General features: G+C 40.7%; 1 protein-coding gene, 1 long non-coding RNA gene and 1 pseudogene across 3 annotated transcripts; 2 read left to right on the top strand and 1 right to left on the bottom strand.

Annotated features, from left to right (window-relative positions):
* Positions 1-440: 440 nt before the first annotated feature.
* On the bottom strand, positions 441-17,832 carry LOC133726962 (uncharacterized; annotated as a pseudogene).
* Positions 739-3,715, top strand: LOC133710336 (uncharacterized). Its single transcript, XR_009846606.1, has 3 exons — positions 739-1,420; positions 1,504-1,827; positions 2,531-3,715. It is a non-coding gene; the product is annotated as an uncharacterized LOC133710336 (long non-coding RNA).
* Positions 5,734-8,552, top strand: LOC133710325 (uncharacterized). Of its 2 annotated transcripts, XR_009846604.1 has the most exons (3): positions 5,734-6,491; positions 7,203-8,022; positions 8,177-8,552. XR_009846604.1 is itself a non-coding variant. In XM_062136370.1 (2 exons), exons 1-2 carry the CDS (start codon positions 5,883-5,885, stop codon positions 7,563-7,565), a joined length of 972 nt encoding a protein of 323 aa, XP_061992354.1. In that variant the 5' UTR covers positions 5,734-5,882; the 3' UTR covers positions 7,566-8,552. The 2 variants fall into 2 exon arrangements, 1 of the variants encoding a protein (XP_061992354.1); XM_062136370.1 differs by having other exon boundaries at positions 7,203-8,552.
* Positions 17,833-20,372: the final 2,540 nt, after the last annotated feature.

Genomic DNA, 20,372 nt, shown 5'->3' with positions numbered 1-20,372 from the left:
ATCTTCCTATGCAGGAGAAGAACCATTTTCGATGAAGAATTTATAATAACAATTTGAAATCCATATTAATAGTGGATGAACAACCTGATATATCTAACATTGCAGAAATCTTAGAAGGTGGAAAACTTTATTTATCAACCTTACCGTGTATAAGTTACTCATACGCATGCAATTATGTTATGAAAGACGTTTACACAATCCCAAACACAACATGTAGATTGTAGAAAATAAATTAGTTAGCTGATCTGCTTTTAAAAAAATGAAAAAACAAAAACAAAACCTTCATTTGAGTATATATTTTTAGTTATGGTGCAGATAAGTCACACAAGTCATCAGTCACAAATCAACGAGGAACAAGCTGATTCTTGCCCGGTTCTAAGTCTATTGTGGGAAAAAAAAAAAAGGTACAAAATTGTATAACTAACTACTGTTAAATATAATTATGGTTTCTCAGAAGGTCCTTCTAGTCTTATATAATCATACATGACTCCTTGGAAAGGTGAATTGCCATCTCTGAACTGAGTAAGATAGATGGTGTTGCTTCCGTCGCATAGTAGAGTGCTCGGTACATCAATACTCCATAACCAGTATAAGCCATGAATTCCATGTCTTGCTATAGCATTGTCGTCACCTATTAGCCCTGTCGAAAAAAGAGGTGGTTTGGCATTCAAATTGTTAACCCGAACTTGCAATTCTGCATAAGTGGCTGATGCCAAGGCCAGTTGATGTAATACCCCGAAAAATCCAAATTAAATTCCGTGGATTTTTAGAAATGATTTCACGATAGTGGGAGCGAGTACGAGGCTCGGAGAAGTTGTGGAATTAGTTCGAACGATTAATTTTCGAAAAAACGAACGTTATTTAGGGGCTCGCGAAAGTTGACTTTTTATACGTTCAAAATTTGGGAAAACTTTCTTCATGAAAGTTGTAGAGCTCGTCGATACGATCGCGTGCATATGCGGAACGCAAAAATCGGAGTTCGTATGAATTAGTTATGATTTTTTGAAAAAGTTTCCAATTTAGTATAAAGCTTCCATTTTTGGAAATTTCCAAAAATAAAAACAGATTTTTCCAAAATTGGAAAATCTGCTGCGATTTTAGTTCCCCGCCGGAAATCGCCTCCAAAACTTCGATCGACGATTTCTTCCTCCTCCGGCCACCGATCCTCACCAAACTTCTTCCATTGGCTTCGTATGGTCCTTGCGCACCTGTCTGTGGCAGCCTTTCACGGCGGCGCGGCCTGTAGCGGCGGCGGCAAGCCCGGTCCGATTTAAGCTCGATTTTGGTCAACGCCGGTTTTCTCCTAGCTCCGGCCACCAAAACTTCCGATCCTTGGCTTCATGAACTCCCCTCAACCTGCTGATCATCATACTAGGAGGATTGCACCTAGAGTGACCGGTTTCACGTTCGTCGGAGCTCGGTAAGTTTTCAATCCGAAACGAAAATCTTTCGATCGGTATATCTCGAGCTGTAGTGCATCGTTTTGATTGATTCTTTTTCCAGTGGGTTCCCCTTGATGTTATTAACAACTCTCTAGAAGGCATCGAGGCCTGAAATTGAAGCTTTGACGTCGAAATCGAGCCTTGCCGGATTCTGCAAAATTCTGGAATTTTTCCGACCACCGAAGCTTTCGATCGGTATATCTCGAGCTACAGACCATATTTTTCTGTGATTCTTGAATCAGTGAGTTCTTCTTGAGTTTCTTAACAACTCTTCAGAAGGAATCGAAGCCTTAAATTGACGTTTTTACGTCGAATTGGAGCTCGCCGTTTTCTGCAGTTTCTCGCCGGTTTCTGGAAAATTCCGGCCACCTTCATACTGTTCAAGGTAATTTTCGACCCCTTCCGGTCATTTTCAGACTTCGTGCTAGTTATGAAAGTTGTTAAGCATGATGAGAGGAAGAAGAGCAGCCCGGCCCCGACACCATTTGTGGTGGTCGGCGGCGGCTCTGCCACTAACTCCGGCGGCCCTTTCCGGCCACCTCCGGGGATCAAAAATATGGTTTCTGTACATTTTCAGATTCTATATTTCAATACGATCATTTCGATATATTATACGCAATTTTTGGATATCGTATGATTAAGTTATGAATTTTACGATTTCGATCGATTTCGATCGTTCGATTTGTGATCTGTGAAGATCGGACCGTCCGATGGACTTGTAGTTTTGTTATGTTGATCTTATGACTGTCCCAGTGGCTTTGTGTGGTCATGGGCGAAGATCCGACCGTTGGATCTTCGTATAATTGTGAAATAGTGATTCGGAAGGCGATTCGTGAGAATCTAACCGTCGGATTTTCGTATAATTTTGTGAAGATGTTAGTAAGGACGATTCAAGAAGATCTGACCGTTGGATCTTCGTGATAATTTTGGAGGATGATCCTAAGGGCGATCCGTGAGGATCTGACCGTTGGATCATCATATAATTTTGATCTGACCGTTGGATCATTATTAAACTAGAATCCGACCGTTGGATTTCCGTATATATGTGGTTTATGAATGATTGCTAAGTTAAGATCGTATCTGACTAGGTGATTGACGGTTTAAGTTGGTGGACGATTGTGGATCGTATTCTGAGCTGTTGAGAAGACGCAGCGGGATTAGAGGTGAGTAAACCTCACATGGTTCATATTACGAACCGAATATAATTAATTGATTTTTTTGTCGTAATTGTGTGGAAATTGTTTATGAAATAAAGATTTGTTTTGAAATAATATGAACTTGATCAACTACGGTTCATAGGGCTGCGGCTCACAGGTAAGAAAATGAATTTAAGTATAAAATGAATTTATTGCTTTAATGCGTGTGAACTATAGTTGGTATTAATAGACATTCCTGTGCGAATGTCTATGTATATATATTATTTACGTGAAATAATATGTACTGTTGGAGTTGTGTTGAGTTTATTGTTGAGAAACAATATATTGTGAGAGGTATTGAGTTTATTGTTGAGAAACAATATATTGTGAGGGGTATTGAGTTTATTGTTGAGAAACAATATAGTGAGAGAGATGTTGAGTTTTATTGTTGAGGAACAATAAATTGTTATGATCTGTGGAGATCAATAGGTCACGGGGTGACCATGGCATACTATCAGCGACCCACGCTCTCGCGCCGGGTAGGTGGAACTGAATAGTATTAAATCGTGAACCACGCTCTCGCGCCGGGTAGGTGGAAACGATCAGTTAGAGCTCTAGTCTGTCTGCCAATTGTTGAGTGGTGTTGTGAGGGAAATGTTGAGGTTACTTGAGACTGTGAGTGGTCATGTATGAGTGATGTTGAGGTTACTTGAGACTGTGAGGGGTCTTATGTGAGAAGTGTTGAGGATACTTGAGTCTTTTAAGAATGAGTTCTTAAAAGAGAGCCTCAAGAGTATCCTTCCTTTTATGGTGATTGTGTTGAGTTATATTAATTGTAAAGAAATAAATCAACAATTCTTTCTTGTTTACTCATACTGGCTGTAAAAAGCTTACCGGGTTTTGTGTTGTTGCAACTCCCGGTACACTATTCAAATTGTGTAGCGGGTAATCCTACAGGACAGGAGAACCAGGACGGTGATCGTGCGGTTAGAGCAATTGTTAGAGTTTTACAGCAATTGTACGTTGTGAGGTGTGTTATGCTCATTTGAGCTTTACAATATTGCTTGTGAGAGTGAATTGTAATAATGAACTCGAAGTTTCGAGATTTGGATTTTGTAATTGTAATTATTCATGTTTCGGATTTGAATTTATTATTCAAAATTCGGGGCGTGACAGTTGAAGTGTATAGTTTCCGGGATGGACCACATTGTTGAGTTCAAACTGTATCCGCCATGTAGTTCCTACATACCGGCCATTTCCTACACTTCTAGTCACTTGAGCATAAAACCAATCCTCACTGTAATTGTTAGCACCAACAAGATAGATGAGGTCATTGTTAGAGTAATGCTCATAATAACGTGACCACAACCCATATTGCCTAAACTTGTCCAACCGACGCCCCTTGTACAACTTGTTCATGAGAGTTGGATATGGATCCGGTATGTAGAACTCCGCAGCTGTGCGATCAGGAATGCCAATTTCCCACAATGTAGGACCAGTTCTCGGAGGTTCGTAAGTAATACTAGCCAATTGGATTTTACTTCCTGGTTCAATTGTAATGTCAACCTCATATTTGTACTCTCCAACTATCCTTGGAACAGATGCATACAAATTATAGTTAGCGGGTCTAATATTTTCAATGAGGAAATAGCCTTTTTCATCTGTTTGAGTCCAAAATTGGTATCCCTTGCTTTCCCTTTGCCATGATCCAACTTCTCCGGGTGCAGCCAATCCTACGTAAGCCAAAGTTGCCCGAGGAAGACTTTCAATGTATCGATCATGTACTAGTAACCGGCCCGAAACTGATCCACGTTGATCCGAAGAAGGAAAGTCTTGAGAACTAATGAAATTGTATGGCCAACTTTTGACTTCTTCAAGAATTTGATCTTTGGCATTGTTCCATAGTGTACGGATCGTTGAAGGACCATTAGCTGAGTTTCGAGCTGCCGAGTTAAGATAGATAAAGACAGGTCCGAAAACCTTTTTCCATGCCTCACCATCTTGAAATTTCAGCTCAACTTCTTTACCAACATAATGATGAGAAGAAAACACAGTTAGGGAAGTTGGTCCAACGTGGGAGGTGAGGTCCTGCTTGAAAGGACCAGCTATACGAAACTCATCACTAGGTGTGATCATCCAAAATCCCACCGGTGGTGATTGGTCATCAATAGAAATCCAACCATGCACCTTGATATCTTTGTCGTCGGCCGAGTACTGATACTTATCATCCACCTCCCCTTCAAATTCAGGACTGCTCGTCTCATTGTTCAGTAGAACAGCTTCTTTGAATGCAAGTGGCCTACCGCGTGCTCGGTCATCGGCTGTTGGCATGAACCTTTGCCTAGTGTCCGATAGCGCCATATATCGAAACTTGGCTTGATGAAGCTTGTAAGCCACTCTAAGTGTCTCCATGTCCCCTCCCAGCCACCCTTCAAGACGCTCAAAGATGGCATATGTATAGAACCCGGAACGTCCTCGCTGCATTATGTGCCTTTTGTCAACATTCACCGGAACTGTCACGCCCCTGTGGAGGCTGGCATTGTATGTGGAGATGAAAGAAACTTCTACTTGGTCTGGCCTCGCCGTGATAACTTTAAATTGTGTTCCATGTAGTCTATATTGTGTGTTTTTTGTCTCTCCCGGGTTACTCCAAACCACATCCCAGTACCCTATCTATCACCTTCGTCATTGTTAATTCCAAGTAAGTTGTCAATTCCTTCATACCTTATTCCAATAACATCCCCACCAGGATTAGAAAAAGTTAGTTGAACAAGCTTATTATCCAACACAACTCCATGTTTTACCATCTTGATCTCGACCGCATCTTGTGGCGGTAGTCGATGACTTCTCGGTGATCTTGCCGCAACAAGAACAAAGAAAAAACCACCCAAAAATAATAACGTCCCCAGAATACACCCACCTGATTTTCTCATCGATCTTCTCACTTTCCAAACTACTTTCCCGATCTGTAAATCTCCGATGGCGTAGATGTTGATCACATAGAGGCACTTATAGAGCACAAAATATATATAAACCATTTAGGAAAGTGTCACGATATAACCCCATTACGAATAGGAAAGCCTAAAAAATCACCTAGCCACAAATGTGATCCAACGGCTCACAACCAACTTTGGGACATAAAAGTCCCACAAATTTCAGTGACAGTTGACACCACCGGACTTTCCCTCTTTCCCCAAAATCTCAGAGCAAAACATAGCAAAGCTCTGCAACTGGATCCAATCCTAAATTTCCCGGGAAAATCACAAAAGGACTCCACTTTCTCACACCCATTTCCAATTCAAACATGGCCAATGCTTGGAAACGAGAGAAACCCATCAGACCCATCTTTCTTTTCTGCTCCGCCACTCTCTTCCTCATCTTCTTCCTCTTCTTCCTCAGCTTCCGCCCCTTTCAAAACCCTAGCCTCCTAAACCCTAACCCCATAATCCAAACCCATCTAAACCCAATCCGCGGCCCAATCCAACCTTTCAACTGCGATCTATGCCCCCAATCCCACCCAGTAATCGCCAACGTCGTCGAGGGCCTCCAGTACCCTTTCCTCTACTCGCTCGCCGATTTGGGGAAACTGCCGGAGAAGCCCCACAAGAACATTGTGAGAATGCTGAAGGGGAAGCCTTTCCGGCGACCCGACATTTCGGAGACGATTCAGGAGGTCTTGGGGAGGTTCAGGAGTGCAGGGAAGGCCAATGGGCTTGTAGTCGACGTCGGCGGCAATGTGGGCATTGCCAGCTTCGCCGCCGCCGTGATGGGCTTTCGGGTTTTTGCTTTCGAGCCGGTTTTGGAGAATCTGCAGAGGATTTGCGATGGGATTTACTTGAATCGTGTTAGGGATTTGGTCACTGTGTTTGAGGCCGCTGCGTCGGACCGCCTCGGCAATATTACCTTCCATAAGGTAGTACATTTCTGTTGAATTTGTTTGTGTCTGTACATGCTTGTTGTTATTGGGTTCGATAATTGAGAATGCTTGAACTAATAACTAGTACATTCAATTGCTACCATGGATGCGTAGTTGAGTTTTCGAGAAGATGATGTTTTGTTGTGGGATGGATTAACACCTGTGATGGGGAATGTTCTCGCATAGACTTAGCTCGACAACTTAAATTTCATTTTCGGTTTAGACTAGTTGAACAACAAGCATCTGCAAGTGTAGAACAGATCACATTCGTATCGACTTGTTACTTTTCTCTTCTTTGCAGGGTTAAATTTTAGTCTATTTTTGTTTGGTTTCATGGTTTTTGTATACATTGTTGTGTTAATGCTGTTTCGAATTCTTGTGATTATGAGATTACATAAGCTGGTATGTGTGAAATGAGTTTCAAATCTAAGTCTAGTAAACATTACATTTGAAATTTGAGAATACATAGGATTGTAGACAAGGTTATGGGATCCATATGCTTGCGAGTGATGATCATGCATTGGCTCTAGTAGTGTGTGCCTCCTTGGGAGACTGAGAATATAAAGATGCCATATCTGAGGCTTCTCTTAGCATAGTTTAACTTATTACTCTATCATTATTTTTCCCGGCAATAGATAATTGTAGATAGGCTCTTGAAAATTTCAATTAATAATGCTTTGCTAATGTCAATCCTGCTTATGTTACCAGTTGGTTGGTCGTCTGGACAATAGTGCTGTTTCAGCCACTGGTGCAAAGTTGGCTTTTAAGTCTAATGAAGAGATAGCAGTTCAAGTAAGGACTGTCCCTCTTGATGATGTAATTCCAGAATTTGAACCTGTTCTTGTGCTCAAGATTGATGTTCAAGGCTGGGAATATCATGTGCTGAAAGGAGCTAAGAAGTTACTATCAAGAGCTGCAAGTGAAGCACCATATCTCATTTATGAGGAAGACGAGCGTTTGTTGGAAGCCAGTAATAGCAGTAAAGTAGAGATTCGAAAGTTCCTCTCTAGTGTGGGTTACCGTTACTGCACGCAGCATGGCACAGATGCACACTGCACCAAGGAGGGTTAACACATATATCGTGCCTTGAGTTTTGCCACAAGAAACAGTACCAAACAATAGTTGAAAAAATTCTGAGACAGATTACTTGAACATGATTCTCTCAGATAAGTTACTCAATGGTCTTTACATATATCACTATAGCAACATGAGCAACCGCATCCTAAATGGTGGAATCTGTAACATATCTAACTCCATGTCTGGTGGTTGAAGACGAGCTTTTTTAATTGTTTTGGGAAACCTCCTATTGAAAGACATTGTAAGGTGTTCTGGTGTAGAAAAAGCTGTTCATTGAGATAAAAGCATTTCTTTGAATAATCTAGGATGTAAACTTTGTGTCATGTAGACAGTTTTAAACATTGGTTTTTTTCATTCCGAGGAATAGTTTCTGAAATCAGTTTTTCAGCCAAGCTTTATTCAATAGAGTCGAGCTTTATTCAATAGATTGTGAATAACCACGAAAGCAGAGGTAAGCCAAATCACCTTTTGTTCATTTCTAAGAACTCCCACGACATGATCAATGTTATCATGGTTTGCTTCTCTTTTGCTGGCAATGGGTTCTTTCCACAGCATTAGTGAATTGGGTATATACTTATGACTGGAATTCTGTACGTGTGAAACAGGCTGTTAACATGTATAATGTGAAGAAAGATAAGAAGCAAAGCAACAGCCGGAGAAGTCTTCAGGAACCCTAGCCAGTTGAAACCAAGGATAAACCTTCAGAAGAAGCGGATTTAACTAGGGTTCTTCAAAGCCATTTGACAAGGGATCCAGAAAAGCAAGGATTTTCGAACAAATGCAGAAAATGAAATTCTTAGCCATGACAGTGATAAGCTGTGGAAGTTTTGAAGGAGATTCGACAAAATTAATTTTTGTTATGTATCAAAGATTATTATGAAAGACGTATTAAGGAGAAAGCATTTCTACTCTCTACTCCTGCTAGCTCTGTGTTTCAAGTAGCCAACTATACCGACAAAAAATCAATTGACCTGTTGTATAGCTGATGCTATTTCACCTATGTTTTTGTGTTTGTGTCCCTGGGAGATAAATCATATAAGTGTGTGCAACACATCTTTCAAAGTGTCAATACTTCATCTTGATATCGGAAAATCTAACTAAAACATTGTAAAACACAAGAACTAGACCAACCAGGTACCATAAAAAATAAAAGTAAACTATATTTGCATTTTGCAATTTTATTCCCAATTCTGGAAAGTAATATAATTATGGTTTCTCAGAAGGTCCTTCTAGTCTTATATAATCATACATGACTCCTTGGAAAGGTGAATTGCCATCTCTGGACTGAGTAAGATAGATGGTGTTCCTTCCTTCGCGTAGTAGAGTGCTCGGTACATCAATACTCCATAACCAGTATAAGCCATGAATTCCAAGTCTTGCTATAGCATTGTCGTCGCCTATTAGCCCTGTCGAAAAAAGAGGTGGCTTGGCATTCAAATTGTTAACCCGAACTTGCAATTCTGCATAAGTGGCTGATGCCAAGGCCAGTTGAAGTGTATAGTTTCCGGGATTGACCACATTCTTGAGTTCAAACTGTATCTGCCATGTAGTTCCTACATACCGGCCATTTCCTATACCTCTAGTCACTTGAGCATAAAACCAATCCTCACGGTAATTGTTAGCACCAACACTGTAGATGAGGTCATTGTTAGGGTAACGCTCATAATAACGTGCCCACAACCCGTACTGCCTAAACTTGTCCAACCGACTCCCCTTGTACAACTTGTTCATGAGAGTTGGATATGGATCCGGTATGTAGAACTCCGCAGCTGTGCGATCAGGAATGCCAATTTCCCACAATGTAGGACCGGTTCTCGGAGGTTTGTAAGTAATACTAGCCAATTGGATTTTACTTCCTGGTTCAATTGTAATGTCAACCTCATATTTGTAGTCTCCAACTATCCCTGGAACAGTTGCATACAAATTATAGTTACCGGGTCTAATATTTTCAATGAGGAAATAGCCTTTTTCATCGGTTTGAGTCCAAAATTGGTATCCCTTGCTTTCCCTTTGCCATGATCCAACTTCTCCGGGTGCAGCCAATCCTACGTAAGCCAAAGTTGCCCGAGGAAGACTTTCAATGTATCGATCATGTACTAGTAACTGGCCCGAAACTGATCCACGTTGATCCGAAGAAGGAAAGTCGTGAGAACTAATGAAATTGTATGGCCAACTTTTGACTTCTTCAAGCATTTGATCTTTGGCATTGTTCCATAGTGTACGGATCATTGAAGGACTATTAGCTGAGTTTTGTGCTGCCGAGTTAAGATAGATAAAGACAGGTCCGAAAACCTTTTTCCATACCTCACCCTCTTGGAATGTCAGCCCAACTTCTTTACCAACATAATGATGGGCAGCAAACACAGTTAGGGAAGTTGGTCCAACGTGAGAGGTGAGGTCCTGCTTGAAAGGACCACCTATACGAAACTCATCACTAGGTGTGATCATCCAAAATCCCACCGGTGGTGATTGGTCATCAATAGAAATCCAACCGTGCACCTTGATATCTTTGTCCTCGGCCGAGTACTGATACTTATCATCCACCTCCCCTTCAAATTCAGGATTGCTCGTCTTATTGTTCAGTAAAACAGCTTCTTTGAATGCAAGTGGCCTACCGCGTGCTCGCTCATCGGCTGTTGGCATGAACCTTTGCCTAGTGTCCGATAGCGCCATATATCGAAACTTGGCTTGCTGAAGCTTGTAAGCCACTCTAACTGTCTCCATGTCCCCTCCTGGCCACCCTTCAAGGCGCTCGAAGATGGCATAGGTATAGAACCCGGAACGTCCTTGCTGCATTATGTATCTTCTGTCAACATTCACCGGAACTGCCACACCCCGCTGGAGGTTGGCATTGTATGTGGTGATGAAAGAAACTTCTACTTGGTCTGGCCTCTCCGTGATTACTTTAAATTGTGTTCCTTGTAGTCTGTATTGTGTGTTTTTCGTCTCTCCCGGGTTATTCCAAACCACATCCCAGTACCCTCTATTACCTTCCTTGTTGTTAATTTCAAGTAAGTTGTCAATTCCTCCATACCTTATTCCAATAACATCCCCACCAGGATTAGAAAAAGTCAGTTGAACAAGCTTATTATCCAACACAACTACATTTTTTACCATCTTGATCTCGACCGCATCTTGCGCCAGTAGTCGATGACTTCTCGGTGAACTTGCCGCAATATGAACAAAGAAAAAACCACCCAAAAATAATAACGTCCCCAGAATCCACCCACCTGAATTCCTCATCGATCTTCTCACTTTCCAAACTACTTTTCGGATTTGTAAATCCCCGATGGCGTAGATGTTGATCATAGAGGTATAGAGGACAGAAAATATGTTGGAATTTATTTAGAATATTTTCAAATACCTGCTATTTTGCAGATAGTACGTAATAGTAATTAATTCTTTTTCTGTCATTAACACTCTTTGATTGTGATTATTACCAAGATTTCATCAGTTTGGATTATTCATTTGGTTAACTCTACAATTATATTGGTTCATTCCATATTTGATACCTTCGGATTTGATTTTTCCTACAATGTCATTATATTCATTTCTTTTACATAAGTTACAAAGCTTAATTTATATTGACAAATTGTTATTGCATTAATCATCCTTGCCCTATATAATCTCTAGCTTTCCAAATCAAAATATACAATAAGAAATTCAATCTCCTTTGTTTCCTTTCCGAGCTCAAAATATTCATGTGTTTCCTTTAATTTATCTATTCCTCCAAAAGAAAGTTTCAAGCTGTTCGATACGATCCGAGAATTGTGAGTGTACACCTACAGGGATGGAGGTTGTTGTACCCTGGAGGGTAGGGCGCCACAAACCTGCTACACCGACACATTGTCTCCGAGGGGCGAAATCTACTCTTAAGAGCAGTATTTACACTTCCCAACCTTAAACTCTTTTCGAGTAATATGTCATTCGGAAGCCTATAAATCCAAGAGATAAGGTTGTTATTTAATCTATTATGACAATAATATTATTATAATTATTTATTATTAATATATATTGTATTCGTGTGATTTTGTAGGAAAATCAAAATATGGTGACTCAAGTAGCATCCATCAACCAAATTTTCCAACAATCAATAAAATACATGCTATTTTTGAAACCTCCTTTGAACCGTAATTTGTAGATAGTAATAGTCATTAATTCTTTTTGTGTCATTAACTCTCTTTGATTGTGATTATTACAAAGATTTCATCAGTTTTGATTATTCAGTTGGTTAACTCTGCAATTTTATTGGTTCATTCCTTATCTGATACCTTTGGTTTTGATTTTTCCTAATCAATGTCATTATATTCATTTCAGTTACATAAGTTACAAAGCTTAATTGCTATTAGATAATTGTTATTGAATTAATCATCCTTTCCCTATATAATCTCTAGCTTTCCAAATCAAAATATACAACAAGAAATTCAATCTCCTTTGTTTCCTTTCCGAGCTCAAAATATTCATGTGTTTCCTTTAATTTATCTATTCCTCCAAAAGAAAGTTTCAAGTTGTTCGATACGATCCGAGTATTGTGAGTGTACACCTACAAGGATCGAGGTTGTTGTACCCTGGAGGGTAGGGCGCCACAAACCTGCTACACCGACACATTGTCTCCAAGGGGCGAAATCTACTCTTAAGAGCAGTGTTTACACGCCTCAACCTTAAACTCTTTTCGAGTAATATGTCCTTCGGAAGCCTATAAATCCAAGAGATAAGTTCTATAATCCTTGTTATTTAATCTATTATGAAAATAATATTTTTATAATTATTTATTATTAATATATGTTGTATTCGTCTGATTTTGTAGGAGAATCAAAATTTGGTGACTCAAGTAGCATCCATTAACCAAATTTTCCAACAATTAATAAAATACCTGCTATTTTTGAAACCTCCTTTGAACCGTTATTTGCATATAGTAATAGTCATTAATTCTTTTTGTGTCATTAACTCTCTTTGATTGTGATTATTACAAAGATTTCATCAGTTTGGATTATTCATTTGGTTAACTCTGCAATTATATTGGTTCATTCCTTATTTGATACCTTTGATTTTGATTTTTCCCAATTAATTTCATTATATTCATTTCTATTACATAAGTTACAAAGCTTAATTGCTATTAGCAAATTATTATTGCATTAATCATCCTTTCCCTATATAATCTCTAGCTTTCCAAATCAAAATATACAACAAGAAATTTGATCTCCTTTGTTTCCTTTCCGAGCTCAAAATATTCATGTGTTTCCTTTAATTTATCTATTCCTCCAAAAAAAAGTTTCAAGTTGTTCGATGCGATCCGAGTATTGTGAGTGTACACTTACAAGGATCGAGGTTGTTGTACCCTGGAGGGTAGAGTGCCACAAACCTGCTACACCGAGACATTGTCTCCGAGGGGCGAAATCTACTCTAAAGGGCAGTGTTTACACGTCTCAACCTTCAACTCTTTTCGAGTAATATGTCCTTCGGAAGCCTATAAATCCAAGAGATAAGTTTTATAATCCTTGTTATTTAATCTATTATGAAAATAATATTTTTATAATTATTTATTATTAATATATGTTGTATTCGTGTGATTTTGTAGGAGAATCAAAATATGGTGACTCAAGTAGCATCCATCAACCAAATTTTCCGACAATTAATAAAATACCTGCTATTTTTGAAACTTTCTTTGAACCGTTATTTGCAGATAGTAATAGTCATTAATTCTTTTTGTGTCATTAACACTCTTTGATTGTGATTTTTACAAAGATTTCATAAGTTTGGATTATTCATTTGGTTAACTCAGCAATTATATTGGTTCATTCCTTCTTTGATACCTTCGGTTTTGATTTTTCCTAATCAATGTCATTATATTCATTTCAGTTACATAAGTTACAAAGCTTAATTGCTATTAGATAATTGTTATTGAATTAAGGGTCCTTGACCCAAAGCACCAAAATAAACTAAAATGATCCCACTTATCCCAACAACAGATTTTTATTCCCACCAACCCAATTTAAAAGAAAATAACTATCCTACCCTCAACCTAATTAATAAATTACATTTTGCCACTACTCCTCTCTCTCTCCACCACGCCGGCACATTCTCTCTCCTCTCTCTCTCTCTCCCCAGCACGCCGGCACACGCTACATCAGGTTTTTCCACGCCGGTTTTTCAACGCCGGTGAGATTCTCGAGAACGATACCGTCAAAGCCGATGAAGAAGGAGAGGATGTCAGTGATGGTCGAGATCGACCTCCTCGGTGGTCCAGAACGACCTCATCGGCAACGAATTGAAGGCTTCTGCCTCCCCTGGGTCCTTGCCCTTTGGTTTCCCTCTCTCTCTCTCTGCCATAGAAGCTCCGGAGTTGGAGGATAAATCTGATTGAAACTCGTCGGAGCTGAGGATAAATCCGATTGGAACTCGCCCAACCCGGCCAGTCGTAGCGCAAACTCGTTGTTCTCGGTGGTTGAGGTCGACGAACACTGGAATTTGGATGAGGAGTGAGATCTCCCATCGTCAATGATGCCGGAGTCAGGGACTGTCAACAACCGCTGAAGAACAGAAGAGACGTGGGTGCCTAAATCGGAATTTTTTTTTTTTTTTTCAGAAGGATAGAAAAAAAAATTTTGAATGTCTACTGGGGGGCAATAGACGTTTTGAATTGGTTACATCAATTGTTTTTTTTTCTGTAATCAAAGTTTTATTTGTCTAAATTTAGGGAGATTAGTTTCCATTCTGGCGACTGAAAATCCTATTAGGGGGCAATAAACGTCTATTGGGGGGCAATAGACGTCTATTGGGCGGCAATAGACGTCTATTAGGGGGTATTAGACTATTGGGGCAATAGAGGTCTATTGGGGGCAAAAAAAACCTTTTCGGTGAGATTTTCAACAAATTCCGGTGGCCGGTGACCGGAATCAGACGAAAGTTGGCCGGATTCCGGCGGCCGGTGACCGAGCTCCGGTTTGGTTTCTCTCTCTTCCATTTTTTTTCTCTCTCTCTCTCTCTCTAAGTAATAAAGGGGTGGGGGTAAAATGGTATTAAAAAAAATTAAAAACAAAAAAAAAATCTTAATGGGGTATTAGGGAAGACCTCCTTAGAGTGTTTTGGGTAAGAGGGAATTAAAAAAACTTAATGGGGTAAGTGGGAAAAAAATATCTAAAAATGGTGTAAATGGACAAAAACCCTTGAATTAATCGTCATTTCCCTATATAATCTCTAGGTTTCCAAATCAAAATATACAACAAGAAATTCAATCTCCTTTGGTTCCTTTCCGAGCTCAAAATATTCATGTGTTTCCTTTAATTTATCTATTCCTCCAAAAGAAAGTTTCAAGTTGTTCGACACGATCCGAGTATTGTGAGTACACCTACAAGGATCGAGGTTGTTGTACCCTGGAGGGTAGGGTGCCACAAACCTGCTACACCGACACATTGTCTCCGAGGGGCGAAATCTACTCTTAAGTGCAGTGTTTACACGCCTCAACCTTAAACTCTTTTCGAGTAATATGTCCTTCGGAAGCCTATAAATCCAAGAGATAAGTTTTATAATCCTTGTTATTTAATCTATTATGACAATAATATTATTATAATTATTTATTATTAACATATATTGTATTCGTGTGATTTTGTAGAGAATCAAAATATGGTGACTCAACTAGCATCCATCAACCAAATTTTCCAACAATCAATAAAATACCTGCTTTTTTTTTAAACCACCTTTGAACCGTTATTTGCAGATAGTAATAGTCATTAACTCTCTTTGATTGTGATTATTACAAAGATTTCATCTGTTTGGATTATTCATTTTGTTAACTCTGCAATTATATTGGTTCATTCCTTATTTGATACATTTGGTTTTGATTTTTCCTAATCAATGTCATTATATTCATTTTTGTTACATAAGTTACAAAGCATAATTGCTATTGGCACTACATTAATATACTTGAAAGACCTAGCAGAGCGCTCTGCTAGGGTTTGTAGAGCGGCGATCCTACTTGGTTGTCGCGACCTACACCTAATCCATTCATGGAGAAAATCTCAGGTTTCGGCCTCCTCACCTTCGTCTTCGTTGTCTTCGGAGGTAGTTCTTGTGAAAAGAGTTTGGGTGCGACTGAGGCCGTGTTGGTGGGCCAAGGAACTGCTGGTACTGCATCGGTGGTTAGCGGTGCTTACGGGGTGGAGTGGGATCCGGGTAGGAGCCATGGTGATCTCAGTGGGTCGCCTCTTTCCGGCGGTGCTGCTGAAGCGGTGGTGATTCGGTGGGTGCGAAAGGGAGCTTTCTTCTGGTTGGATGGCATGCCGTTGTCGGTGCCGGGTCCGACTAGTGGAGCTATTGGAGTTGACGACTGTTGGGATGGCGATCGGGTTTGCTTTCTGGCGTTTGTCGCGGACGGTGGAGACTGGATTGGCTCCCAATCTGGGAGTCTGAGGACGTCTGGTGGTGTGGGGTGGCTGGGTTCGTTCAAGTCTGGTGTGATGGCTGCGGCCGTTACAAGATCGGCGCTCTCTGTGGGTTGGTGGTGGCTTCGAGTCCTAGATCTGGAGAGGACGACCGGCGCCGCTGCTGATGGAGATGGTGCACTCCGACGGTGGCGTAGCTCAGCTTGCCGGAGTCGAGCTGGTGGGTTGGGTGTCCTGAGCACTTGTTCAGGGGACTGGAATTGGGCCTATTGTCTGGTGTCATGGCCTGCATTAGGGCTTTTTGGCTCTAGGTCCTGGGCTTGGAGGGCCTGCTGGGCTTATTTAATTTTAAAAGGGATGGAAGGTGATTTATCATCTTCCATTCCTAGCTTTTAGTTTTTTAATAGGTCGCAAAGCTCACATCCTCTGAGGGTTCATTTTACTTGCTTCGGAGGATGCTGATCTTTGTTTGGAATAAAGGTGCGTTATTTTCCTCAAAAGGTGGGTGTACTCGGGGTGGCCTGGGGCTTGTTCTTGTCATAGAATAGGTGTTTAGGGTTCTCTAAGGAACGATTCTTTCTGTCGACCCCATAGGGGTGTTTCGTTTTTGTACTGCTTGCTGAATATATATAATGGGCTGACCTCTTTTCATCAAAAAAAAAAAAGCATAATTGCTATTGGCAAATTGTTATTGCATTAATCATCCTTGCTCTATATAATCTCTAGCTTTCCAAATCAAAATATACAACAAGAAATTCAATCTTCTTTGTTTCCTTTCCGAGCTCAAAATATTCATGTGTTTCCTTTAATTTATCTATTCCTCCAAAAGAAAGTTTCAAGCTACTCGATACGATTCGAGTATTGTGAGTGTACACCTACAAGGGTCGAGGTTGTTGTACCCTGGAGGGTAGGGCACCACAAACCTGCTACACCGAGACATTGTCTCTGAGGGGTAAAATCTACTCTTAAGGGCAGTGTTTACACGCCTCAACCTTAAACTCTTTTCGAGTAATATGTCCTTCGGAAGCCTATAAATCCAAGAGATAAGTTCTATAATCCTTGTTATTTAGTCTATTATGACTATAATATTATCATAATTATTTATGATTAATATATATTGTATTCGTGTTATTTTGTAGGAGAATCAAAATAGGGTGACTCATGTAGCATCCATCAACCAAATTTTCCATCAATCTTAAGAGTAGATCTGTTGGTGGATGTTTCATTGCAAAGATTACATTTTCAAAATTCATTTGCACGTTATTAATAGTCGCAAATTGGTAAGTGTACTACTTGACAAATAATTATATGTGATGAAACTTCTGGAGATAAGTCATTTCTCTTCACCACTTTATTGGTTTATATTTTCAACGTGCATATTATTTTTTTGAAGGGAATGACAAACTATATAAAGTGAAACTAAGGAGTACATGGAGCGATGCAAAAGCATCGAAATAAAATAAAAAAAACCATAACAAGATGCACAAACTCACCTATAATGAAAAAAGAATAATTAAAGATAACAAGATGCATAGAAGCATCTAAAATGGGAGGTAACCAGGATGTGACTTGATGCCGAACGACATCGCTGCACTGCATATGTCACGAAAGTAGTGTAAATGTAGTAACTGTAGCCGGTGATATGATCACCTCGGAGAGGTGATTCGCTCACCAGGAGTTCGAAAGTAACCGAGGGTGTCAAAAACTCGAAAATTAGCAAACAAACTCCTAAGAACCAGAACCAATACCAGATCAAAAAGAGCAACTGTCTCGGATCTAAGATTCGGATTTGAGTGTTTCCTGGATCCCAAATCCGGATCCAAATCCAGCCTGAAGCATTGAGGGCTGACCAAGCCGGCTTGACACAGATATAGGCCCATATAGATCTATTGTGAGCACCCAGGCACTTGGGCACCCTCGCTCCAACCCAACTCTAGACACCCGAAATGCAGGGCACCCCTCCTGAGCAGCACCTCCATGACGCCGAATCGCACTGCACCGCCGCTGCCATCCTCTGACCAAGACCGGACCGGGGATCCCCTTGCACCCACTGGGCCCAACTATGGCACCTCCATCCTTCACCCGAAAGGCCCGATCTCTTTATTGATACCCATGATAACCAGAATCCCCACTGACGTATAGAAATCGAAAGCAACTTCTCCAACCATCGCCGGATTTCAGCAACAACCCGGAGCCGATTTGCTGTCGCCGAAGAAAGTCTGATCGTACCTCTTACCGAACGCCTCCACTTGGTAGTTCCCGGATCCCACATCTGGTTTGGATCCACCAAACCATGGCACTGCCGTCCGTCACCATCTCTGAAGAAGGTGGCACAGGCATGAGAAAAACCCGAAGAGGGAGGATCCCACCGACAAACCGATGAGATGAGGGTGCAGCAACCGGATGGTTGGAAGGGAGAGGTACACGAGTCCAGAGAACTCGCCGGGCAATGACCGCGAACACCATTGACGCAAGCCAAAGAAAACGGAGGGCAAAACCCTAGGGTTAGCCGCCGCAAGGAAGAGAGAGCTAGAGCTCATTTTTTTTAGTTACATTTTTCAACGTGCATATTATGATTTTGAAGAGTTTCAAAAGTATCATTGAATTTTGTAAGTCTTGTGACCGAAACCTAAAACAATTACTCTTTGTTTATTGCTGCATTATATTGGAAAATTATGTTCTTGTTGAAGGAATATCGATTTAGTGTGCCTTATCAAACTAGGAGTAGTAATAGGAGAGAAGGTTCTAGAATTCCTAATTCTACTCGGATTAGTATTCCTTGTAACATTAGAATATGTACTTTGTAATCCCTATATATAGGGCTCCTATTCTCAATAATATGATTACAATTCTCTCTACATTCTCTCTCGAATCTATTTTACTTAAACACGTTATCAGCACGACTCTAGCCACAAAACAGAAAACCAAAAACCGAAATCAACTCATTCACAAAGCAGCCCCTAGCCCGAGCTAGCCGAGCCTTCGCTGCAGCCTGCCCTCACGCGCCCCCTGCTCTCCTTCGCTGCAGCCCACGGGCCCGTGCGCCTGCAACCTTGCACCGCAGCCCCTGCTGCCCTGCGAGCTGCTCCTGCAGCCACACGCCCCTGCGTCGCTGCTTGCTGCCCCCTCCCTGCAGCCCTGCGTTCCAGCCTGCTGCCACCGAAGCATCCCTGCATCACATACCCATGCCCTGCTGCGCAAACAAGCCAACCACCCTGCCATCTCTCGGCCTACACCACTGCAACACTTGGCAGCAACCAAAACACCTTGCTGCCACCAACACCAAGCCATCCAAAACTGCCTCCATCAATCAACAAATAATCCAAGCTTCCAAAAGTTCAAGAATTCAAGAATCAAGGTTTCAAGCTTCAAACAAACAAGTAAGTTTTTATAATTAAAGTTCCCGCTTTTCGAATTTAATTTCTCCTTCTTTTTCTTTGGGGACTTGAAAACCTCCCTTCTTCTACATCCCACCTTTCTTATAACATGGGTTCGATTTTGAGAAAGCGGAATCGTGGGGATTCGCGCTATAAATGAACTAAGAGCGTTGGTAAGACTTCGGACTAAGAGCGTCCGTAAGCATCGATTAAACGACCATATAAACATCATTGTTTCGGTCTAATCCAAATATTCTTGGAAATCGATTTCTTGGTAGCATTAAGGCTCAGAAATCTTATATTAGTTTTCGTGGAAGCATTGACTCCGAAACTAATACGTTCTTGCTTTCCTTTTCAGGATGTAAGACTTGAACGAGCTCGATTTTACTCCATTGGATTCTACGGGCACGAAATTTTCATGTGGGCTCATAATGTTGAGCTCCACCTAATTGCCCTTGATTTATTGCCTACAATCCAGGAGTCTTGTTCTAAAAGAACCACTCAAGGCCCTCAAACTGAGATAGATAATTCCAGGGCATTTACCCTGATGAAGCGCCACATGAAGATGGCCATCCAGTTTGAGTACATGAATGAGGATAACACTAACAACCTTTGGGTTGCGCCTCGTGAACGTTTTAGTAACATTCACAATTTTCTGAACTTAGAAGCATGATGGAATAATATCCGCTTCTCTAAACTTTGAAAGAGTTATGAAATATTGTTCGGAGGCTCTCTGCATCATATTATTTATGCATGGCGCCACTTTTGGCCATGGTAGCACTATTTCCAACACCATTGGTCCTAGGGACCATATGTATTGTGTCAATACATCTCAATCAAGAGAGCATCCTCTTCATGGTATTTTATGGAGTACTTGATCAATGGTAATCAAGATATCGAGCTATAAAAGACTTTAAATCTGGCGATGAAGATAGAATGCCGCAGATTTTTATTTAGAATAGTCTTTTAATTTCCAAGAATTATGTAATGGCAATTATGCCTTAATCAATAAAATGACTTATTGGATTATCTCTTTTCCTCTA

The sequence above is a fragment of the Rosa rugosa genome, chromosome 1 (genome assembly GCF_958449725.1).
Source record: "Rosa rugosa chromosome 1, drRosRugo1.1, whole genome shotgun sequence".
NCBI lineage: Eukaryota > Viridiplantae > Streptophyta > Magnoliopsida > Rosales > Rosaceae > Rosa > Rosa rugosa.
The sequence above is the reverse complement of the archived record's forward strand: the minus strand, read 5'-3'. Positions and strand labels throughout refer to the sequence as shown.

Bases quoted from the DNA above. Each gene is read 5' to 3' on its own strand.
- LOC133710325 (XM_062136370.1), top strand. From the start codon at position 5,883: ATGGCCAATGCTTGGAAACGAGAGAAACCCATCAGACCCATCTTTCTT. The intron at 6,492-7,202 runs GTAGTACATTTC...TTATGTTACCAG, and splicing joins GCAATATTACCTTCCATAAG to TTGGTTGGTCGTCTGGACAA.